At 33.9% G+C, this 10,524-nt stretch overlaps 1 protein-coding gene across 1 annotated transcript in view; it reads left to right on the forward strand.

The window, feature by feature from the left end:
* LOC127835466 (uncharacterized) overlaps positions 1 to 9,925 on the forward strand; it is a 10,017-nt gene extending 92 nt beyond the window's left edge. Inside the window, exons 1-3 of the mRNA XM_052361913.1 lie at positions 1 to 385; positions 819 to 2,626; positions 8,985 to 9,925. The exon at positions 1 to 385 is cut by the window's left edge and continues 92 nt beyond it. Of these exons, the coding sequence (XP_052217873.1) occupies positions 51 to 385; positions 819 to 2,626; positions 8,985 to 9,385 (2,544 nt within the window). The 5' untranslated portion in view covers positions 1 to 50 and the 3' untranslated portion in view covers positions 9,386 to 9,925. The remainder of the gene's footprint in view (positions 386 to 818; positions 2,627 to 8,984) is intronic.
* The last annotated feature ends 599 nt before the right edge of the window (positions 9,926 to 10,524 follow it).

Raw genomic sequence — 10,524 nt, forward strand, 5'->3', positions numbered from 1 at the left:
ATATAAATATCATATACTAATAAACATCGTTCAGCAATTAGTTCACGGACATGGCATCTGAATTTGAGACATCAGTTTACAAAGGATCAGACACAACCCATGACTATCCTTGTGAAAGTTGTGATGAGAATGGTATAAATAATGAGGCAGATGTTTACTGTGAAAACTGTTCGAAGTTTTTCTGTAACAATTGTTTGAAACACCATAATAACATGTACAAAAAACACATCGCGTTTGGAAGACAAAACTCTACAAAGTGGTTTACCACCAAGAGAACCGACTATGCATTAGAGCTATGTCAAGACCACAAGAGTGAGACGATGCAGCTGTTATGTGAAGACCATGATCAGCTGCTGTGCACAGTCTGCCACGTGTACAGCCACCAGTAAGTACTTAATGTTCAGTAATGTATTCTTTATTCAGCAAGACTCCACTTCAAACTCTTACCAGTGTTTATGTGTAAGTAATTGGGCCAGCTTTACCACGAACATGGGCTGGAGAGTGTAGGTCCCAGATCCAAATCAGTCCCATCCTCATGGGAGTTTCCTGACAAAGATTTTTATCCCACGTTTGCTCAAGTTCCCATTCATGTATATAAGGTTACTAGTGAGGTAAATAATCAATTATTCTGAGGCTTATTGTCTCGTCCTTGCGTTTTGTATGTAGTTATTGACGGTACATGTTCAGTAAATATAAACGTAAGTATCAGAATCAAACTATTTATCCGACCTTTGCATTTCATCTTTACATTTCATCCATTATATTAATAGTTAATACAAGTACTGATTAAAAATGCCATAATTGTTTTTTTTAAACAGACAATGCCATGTGAAATTGATATCTGATGTTGTGACATCACTAAAACATAAAGCAGATGTTGAGAAGTTGACAGCAAAACTTGAAACTTTACATGGAAAGTTGGCACGGAAGAAGCAAGCCTTAGAGGAAAGTATACAGTCACTTGAAACATCCTACAATAAAATTCTGGAAGAAATCCACACTTTAAGAGAGGAAATCAATGAATATTTGGATACACTGGAAAGTTATACTGTCACCGAGTTAGACGCTTTACTTTCGGATGCAAGGACATCTCTTCAGGATGACATCCTGGACTGTAAACAGGTCATTGAGGACATGAATGATGCCCACCATAATATGCAACGTATAACCAGCAAGAGCGATACTTTACAATTTATCACGTACAAAGATTGTCACAAGTATTTGGTAAAGGCAAAATCAATGATAACAAGAATTGCTGGCAAGAATGAGGTTACAATAGAGTTCCAACCTGATGCTGATTTCACAGAGACTCTATCAACTCTTTTAGGATTAGGAAAAGTATACCACGTGAGGCAATCATCAACTGAGCCTAGCACGAAATCTTACCCAAAAATATATGATCCAGTAAACTGCTCATCTCAATACGCTGACATTGAACTCTTAAGTGATGTTAACAACACAAAATCCATTTCAATCAGCCAGTCCGCCGATGATAGCAAAACAAGGGATGTGAACAGGCCAAAACTGGTGCTCAATCCAGAATACAGCTCTACCAGTCACATTGACCATGGAAGCAAAACTATCGATGTTACCAAGCAAAAACTGATCTTCAATCCAGTATCAAGTTCTTCCCGTCACATCGACCATGATAGCAAAACAAGTGATGTGACCAAGCCAAACAAGGTGTCCAATCCAGAATCAAGTTCTAACAGTAACCTTGGCAATGGTAGCAAAACAAGTGATGTAACCGAGCCAAAAATATTGTCCAATCCAGAATCAAGTTTTACTAGTAACCTTGACAATGGTAGCAAAACAAGTGATGTGAACAAGCCAAAAGTGGTGTTCAATCCAAAATTAAGTTCTACCAGTAACCTTGACCATGGTAGCAAAATAAGTGATGTCACCGAGCCAAAAAAGGAGTCCAATCAAGAGTTAAGTTCTAACCGTCACATTGACAATGATAGCAAAACATGTGATGGTACAAAACCAAAAATGGCGGCCAATCAAACATTAGGTTTTATCCGTCACCTTAACCATGGTAGCAAAGCAAGCGATGTGACCGAGCCAAAACTGGTGCCCAAATCTGCATCAAGTTTAACTAGTCAACTTGAACATGTTAGCCTTAACAGTGATTTTAACAAGCCAGCGCCACAGTCTGATCAAGACTACATCACACTTGAGGGAATAACAACAGAGTATTCAGTTACAATGAAACGTGATTTATACGTATCCGTTATAACAGGTATCTGCGAGACAGCTTCCGGGCAATTCCTCATCACAGACTTTTCCAACAAGAAGGTAAAGCTGCTGGATCAGTGCTACAAAGTGGTTGCCCACTGTGACATGCCTGATAGGCCACTGTGCATATGCAGTATTGGCTCCAGCTTGGCGGCTGTTGCTGCATATGCATCTAGCAAGTCAATTTCGAAAAAACTAATCATGTTCATCAGAGTGAAAAATGACAAGATTGTTATTCAAAAGAAGCTAAAGCTCAAACATGAATGTAAATGCATAGCATACCACAAAGGCAATTTGTATATAACATCAGGTCGAGCACTGTTCCTCTACACTGAGGATGGAACATTGGTGTGGAAGATGTACGAGGATAACTCTGGCAATACAAACGGTAATTCTTACATTGTTTTTACATTGTATAATTACCTATTATTGTAAAGCTCTTATTATTGCAAAAAGCTTCAGCACATGATTTGATAACGAGACATTTTATTATTGTATTCGACCCCAAATGACCCAATTTTGAACTCAACTTACTTAGATATCATCAAGAAAAAATATTCTGACCAAGTTTCATGATGATTGGGCAATAATTACGGCGTCTTGTCTGTTTAAAAGTTTAGTTTGGATGCAAAATGAAAAAAGAAAGGTTGCTTATTTGAACGAATATCTATATATGTGCTTTAATTATCAAAAATATATTTTAAGGCAGTTATGCGCACCACTAGACATTACATCAAAAGATAACAACTCCAAAAAAAATCGATGACAAAAGTATCGGAATTGTTATTTTTAAAAGTCAACTTTGGAAGCAAAATTCCGCCCAATATAAAGAAGTGAAACTCCAGCTGCTGGAGCAGTATTGAATTCTTATTATAAACAATTAGTTGGTCCTTTATTTAAGGCAAGTGACCGAATGCCCAAACAGTTCATAACAGCACAAAACAGCACAATACAAAACAACATAAACACATATAAGAATATAGCTGGGGTCACCGCCTTGGAAGTGTCAATGCAAAGCATTGGGGGTTTAAACCAGTTATAGGGCGCTCAACCTCACACTTGGCACATCAATATTCATGAAACATTTACGTGTAAATAAAATTTAAGCTCATAGCATTGTAACTCAAATTAAACAATAATAAAAGGGAATTAAAACGCATTCAATTTAATTACCATTTACTTACTCGATAGTAGGAAAGATACCAGAGCAACAGAATTACAACTTTTTGAGGAACGATGAAATGAACTACGAACAAGTATCGACTGCATTCTTTCTTTATAGATTTTTTTTTAATATAACGTCATGAAGTTAATTTATCAGATCATCATCGCGCACATACATGAAGAAGCAGCAATAATGGGTGTAAACGGTCCATATTGCATAGCTTGGTTGTTTATGTGACTGCACAAAAAAATCAAACACGAAACGCCTGTTAGAGAGAAAATATAATTAAAATTGAACGTATTAAACTTTATAAGATTTTTTTTTGTGCAGTCACATAAACAAACAAGCTATGCAATATGGACCGTTTACACCCATTATTGCTGCTTCTTCCTGTATGTGCGCGATGATGATCTGACCTATGCATGTAGATTTAAAAAGTTAAAGTATGTGGTATCAAGCATTATAAAAGCGATGCCGTAAAAAAAATCAATGTAGCCAGAAACAGAGAGAGAGTATCATATGACGTAATTGACAAGCGAAGACACGATCACGTGAACAAAATCCAGGGGCAGTACTGTAACATTAAAATAAAAATATATCAAAGGGGTGGTACTGTAAAATTGAATAACCAATGAAACCAGCTACGGTGATTAAATATTTAAGAATCAAACGTATAAAATGGTAATACCATTAATGATTCCAAATTTTAAGGGACGAAAGATACAGCGAATCGAAAACTAACAAGCACGTGTTTTTAAGTACGTTAACATCATATCCTTTTCATACAAATGAGTTTATTAAATTGAAAACTTTAATATTAACATTTGCTTTAAGATATTTTAATTTGCGAACACGCTTCAAAACATCTCCATAAAATGATGGGTGTGAAAGTCCATTAGTTAAATGCCATTTTAAAGTAACATTATATTTAGAAATTAAATCACCATACTTTGAGTGAAATTTAGCGAATTTATTTCTAAGGTTATGATACAGAAAACCTTGTTTTAGCAATTTCTTTGTTAATATGCGATTACGATCATTAACATCATTAATACATGAACATGCTCTGGCATAACGTACCAACTGCGAAATGTAAATACCATAGGATGGACCTTTAGGGATGTTGCTATCTAGGAACGGAAAATTCACAATTTCAAAGTCAAAGTCGTCCCGTTTGTCGTATAAACTAGTTTTAATCATATTATTATTAATAGTAAGATGTAAGTCTAAATACGTAGCGTTGTATTGGATTTACACGATTTATTTAAGACTTGTTTATTCGGGTAGATTTTGTGAATATATTGTTCAAAGAATGGGTTATCTAAATTAAGTATGTCATCAATGTACCTGCTAGTAAGGTTAAACCATTGAATTAAATCTAGTTGTTTAGTTTTAGATAATTTTAACATAAAACCGTTTTCATAACAATATAAAAAAAGATCAGCTATAAGTGGCGCACAATAAGTACCCATAGGAACGCCGATTATTTGTTTAAATATTTTACCATTAAATTCAACGAACAAGTTATCCAGAAGAAAAGTAAGTGCTGCACAAAAGTCAAGACAAGTCCAAATGATGTAATTATCTAATATCTGATTAGTAAAAAATGTTTTTTAGTGTTTAAAGCTAGATATGAACACTTCTCTCTAGCAAAAGTTTTTTCAAGCAAAGAAACAAGTTTGGATTTTATTAAAGCGTGAGGAAGCGTTGTATATAGTGTAGAAAAATCATAAGTACATGTACTTACTTGTGACACCTTATATTTTTTCTTTTCAATTTTATCAATTACTTCTAAGGAGGTTTTATTGACCAAAATAGGTTAATATTACTATTTTCATAAACTTTATAACAGTATTTAGCTATATGATATCTAATAGCACTCAATACAGATGTAAGATACACTGATAATTGCTTGGTGGTACAAGACACTGAATTATCGATAAAACGACTTTTATATGGCGTTTTATGTAATTAAGGTATCCAGCAAAGTGATGGCAATTTCTGTCAGTAATATTGACTATTACATTTAATTATTTGCATTCGGCAATATGGTCGGCAATAATTTCATTAGGTATCTTATTGTAATCACAATATGATGTAGTTTGTGAAAGTTCTTATGTAATAGTTTTAACATAAAACACTCGTCATATTATTATAACATTATTAGCAGCCTTATCTGCAGGAACTATGACGAATTTAGATTTTAAGTCTTCAAGCAATTTGCAGACATTTAGTTTATTAAATTTAGGTGAATGTGGTAAGGCCAAAGGATAAGTATCATAAAAATGTTATGTTATGTTATGTTTTATGTTATGTTATGTTATGTTATGAAGTGTTATATCATGTTATGTTTTATGTCCTAAATGACTGCCCAACTTCAGACTTTAAGGTTTCCAAAAAATATTCATTATCCAGCTTTATTTGTTAAACCTTATCACATATAATGTTAAAAACACTTTTATTCGAAATTGTACAGTATTTGCCAGCATCAAAACACACAACTACTAAATATTCCAATGTTGGTCAATACAATACGAGTTTTTCCAATCCACAGAGCTCCGGCCCCTTTTCCAAAATGGTGAAAAACAACTGTTACAATTTTTGTACCTTGCACTTCCTCGCAGATCCCTTTATCTTTAGACGGAGTATCATTTAAATCTTCTCAATATTTCTAGTTATTCTTTACACACCCACAATAACTTGGTATAGTTATGCTCTTCACACGCAAAAAAGAGGAGCGACAAGGTCCGAGTTCGCTCACCTGAGTATCTTTTTTAGAAGTTTGTTACTAAATTTTGTTCTATAAGTCTAGATTTGATGTGGGCATTATATTTCCCTGTCATTCGTAGTTTTGATTCCAAAGATTTCGTATACCTATTGAACGTTACATACTTTATATTTAACCTCTGGGCCTCAAAGACAACAGTTGTACAGTTAATGGCTAATTAACATGAGCTTTCCCAAGACAGCACAGTCGTCTATTCTTTCATTAGATATTATAATGTACATATTCTTTCATATAAACTTCTTCGACATATATTGAATATATGTAGTGATGAAAGGGGTATATGTAAACTTAATTTATAAATTAATCCAGTCGACATGGGCGAGCAACAAATCCTTGTTTCAATGATTAAACAATTGATTTAGTATAATTTTATTGAAGACAAGAAACTTTAAAGTTTTACATGTACTTCTAGTATGCATTCGAATAAATTATGTGGTTTTACCATTTAATCAATATATTGATTACAGTTTTGAAAATAAATATTCATATTAAATGCGAGAGGCTCTACCTTAAATTTGACTTATTCCCAGTGTAGTTGTGTATTAGGAAAATCGTGTATTAGTGAACTCGAATGTTTGATTTGTGTATGCATGATTGTAAGACTGCATTACTAGTTTGAATAAATGTGTTTCATTTTGGCCCTGAAGTCCGGCTTTATCCTACTCTACCTTTCACGGAAAATCCACATAAATATCTCTAAAGTAAAAAAAAAAGCAAACTAAATGTGAAAGAAAAGAAAACTTGACCAGCAAACTGAAAGTACATTTTTTACGATTACGCAAAACCGATAAGAAAAGCGTGGTTAACCAGTATTCTAACACGGCACGTGACTTGTTTTCTATAGACAAAGAAGGAAATCAAGCGTGGGTTATTCTTCAATAACTTATGGGCGGAGCTTAATGTTTCGAAAATAGTTCCGAATAAATAAAGAAAATATTGCAGTAAAATGCACGTGATAAAACCCGCTCTAAAAGAAATGTAATAAATGTAGCATGTATATAAGTGTAATGAAACAACTAATTGCATATTTGGTGATTATTGGCATAACCACGCCTACAAAGAATGTTATTTGTTAGGAAACGTAATTCAGAAAACATTTATAGCATGTAAGCTTTTCAGTAGCATCAATAAACTTGACGTCATTAAGTTTCTACGATTGTTGTTTTCAATGAAAGTGACGTCATTTGCAAAATATTTGTAAATGAAAACGACGTCATATGTTTGTACAATTCAATGACGTCACTAAGTAGTGAACTTTGTACTAAGAATGGCGGAGTATTGAAAAATATAGTTCACGTCCTAAAACTTGAACCAGATCAATTAGAATCGTGTTAGAATCGAAATAATATTTTTCTATGATGGTTAGTTGTCGAATAACCCACAGTAAGTTGTATAGATGCGTGTTATCAAATCACTCGTGCTTCGCACTCGTGATTTAATTCCTACGCATCTATACTCCTTACTGTGGGTTATTCGACAACAAACCATGATAGAAAAATATTATTTCTTAATTAAAAGGACACACTAAAGGCCGTGGAAAAAATGTCATTACCAATCCCAACACAAGTTATAATGCCATGCAGGTATTCGACCTGGTGATTTTTGGATATGCAGTCAAACGGTCTATCAAATGAGCAAGTCGGCTGTTTTAATCACAAAAATGTTCCGTACTCTAAGCAGGTTGTGGCATAATCAAGAACCACAATGGAACATGAACTTTTTAATACATCAAATTGTATTAACATTATTTTCATTTTTAGTCAGTTTTTATAGATAAGGAAACTATCTGATTCAAGTCAACCTATTTACATAATTTCATACTTCTTCAAACCTTGTACATCACACGCTCAAAATATTAATAATATATGACATATCGTTACTATAGATAGTAACAAAATGACGTCGCGAACGGGCAGTTATTCATATCTAGCGGGCCAATATAAATTATATCAGCCCGCTGAGTCGGTCAGATTTTTCATATCAGAAAAGAATTGGATCACGTGGCTTGCTGAACAAAATGGCGTTCACATTCAGTCTTGGCCAACGATGATCAATTAAAATAATCCACAACTCAACGAAAGAATCGAACATAATATAATGGCACGTAGCAAACATTTTGGATAATACAAATATCGATTGAAACTGAAACTCATCTGTACATTAAATTGATTCCTCTATTTGTGCTTTAACAAGATTCGTCAAACGGCAAATTTTATAGAAAACGACACACATACAGCGATGGCAACTTAAATCCGGTTCTTTTAATAATAAATTACAATAATTTTATTACTATCGAAGCTGCCAATTATGCATGACAAGAACAAAATCCGAAATACGTTTTTGAATCGCTCGATGCTTATAAAATATTTAACTGTTAAATAAAACCCCTCCACGTCCGAATTGTTGTCCTTAAATCCAGAGAGTCGATACATATAGTTTCGTCGTTGAAATTACGTCACATGATGTACGTCATAAATTGCGTAATCAAGTGGATGAAAATAAAAGTACGGAAAGCTGGTTCTGAATAAATTTAAGTGAAGGACCAAAATAGTATACATGATATGTGAATTGATATAAACGATAGCACACGACAGATCTGGGCCGGACGTCTAAAATCGGTCCTAGCCGCATAAAGGCCTATATTTACAACCCACATTCAATAAACAGAACAATATAGGGATCTGCTCGGGGATCTGGCCATGATATAACATAAACATAAATATTGTGGATACAAAGTGTGATTACCTGTTGAGTCAAATGTTACTGAACATGTTATTTTTTATTTCATATCAGAAACGGTCACGGCATGTGCAGTCAGTCCAAATGGAGACAGGATATATTTGACAAATGATCACAGTAACCATTTGATCACGCTGTCCACCATCCACTGCACAGTGATCTCCAAACTGGATTTAAACGTACTGAAGATGCGTTCTGAATTAGCCCAACCTGTCCTTTATGGCCTCCATGTAACAGCCATGGGAAACGTTCTGGTGTGTGGGGGCTTGTCTTCAAACTCAATTGTCCAGGTGGACAAACATGGGATAGAGGTTCTGGCAACGGTGGTGACTGAAGAGGATGGAGTCAAAAGTCCGACATCTGTCTACTTCAGTCAACAAACTGGCTCACTGATTGTGGGAATGTGGAACAAGGACAGCATTCTTGTGCTTAACATGAAGTATTTAAATATTTGAAATGGCAATTTATTCTGCAATATTTAAATGGCATATGGCTTGATATGAAATGTCAAACATATTTTTTAATTTGTGTAAGTCAAACTATATGATTTCACCTATACCACAACCACTGAAAATTGTAGAGCTTGTACATTAACCATAAGTGTGTCAAAAAACGACGTCATTTCACAGTAAACAGTGTTCGAAACAGTGAAATATAGTTTTCAAATTACTGAGATTTCCCTATAAATCAGAGAAAGCCATTAAATATGTTTTGTGTGTACATGATGGCTAGATTGCTTTAAATGTATGTTAATGCTCAGTTGAATTATCCGAAGGGATATTAAATAATTATAACTCTCTGATAATACTCCTTTAATTGACGTTTCGGCATAATGCCTTTATCAAAACATTGGAAATTATATGTTAACTACATTTTTACGTCTTTTGACTGCACAATTTAAATAACAAAGAAAAATGTTTTTAAACGTCAAATGACGTTGTACATGATGACGTCATAAATGGCGTTATTTAAAATGGCGCCAAAAAATGTAAAAATTCGCCAAAAATGAAATGACGTTAAATATGTAAGTGTTTAACGTCATTTCATTTTTGGCAAATTTTTACTTTTTTTGGCGCCATTTTAAATAACGCCATTTATGACGTCATCATGTACAACGTCATTTGACGTTTAAAAACATTTTTCTTTGTTATTTAAATTGTGCAGTCAAAAGATGTAAAAATGTAGTTAACATATAATTTCCAATGTTTTGATAAAGGCATTATGCCGAAACGTCAATTAAAGGTGTATGTTAATGTATTGCAGTTTAACACATACATATGCTTTTGTAAAAATGTGTATCAATATAGAACGTGAATTGTCTTTGTTAAATCATATTAAAGAGATATGCATAAAGATTTCCGTTACTTTTGAGCATTCTTTGTTCATGTTTTGAATCAATGCATCCTTATTCTGAAGATGTCCTCGGTGATTAAAATGCGTGCACGGGAATTAAAGAACATTATTGCAACAATAGAGAGCAATGAAAGCTGTAAATATTGGTGGACACGTCCAAAAGATATATTACAGTGTAACCAAAACAAGAAGATGAGATTGTATTTTATCTAGCTGATAAAACATCTATTCATGAAATATT

Source organism: Dreissena polymorpha, chromosome 6, assembly GCF_020536995.1.
Source record: "Dreissena polymorpha isolate Duluth1 chromosome 6, UMN_Dpol_1.0, whole genome shotgun sequence".
NCBI classification, from domain to species: domain Eukaryota; kingdom Metazoa; phylum Mollusca; class Bivalvia; order Myida; family Dreissenidae; genus Dreissena; species Dreissena polymorpha.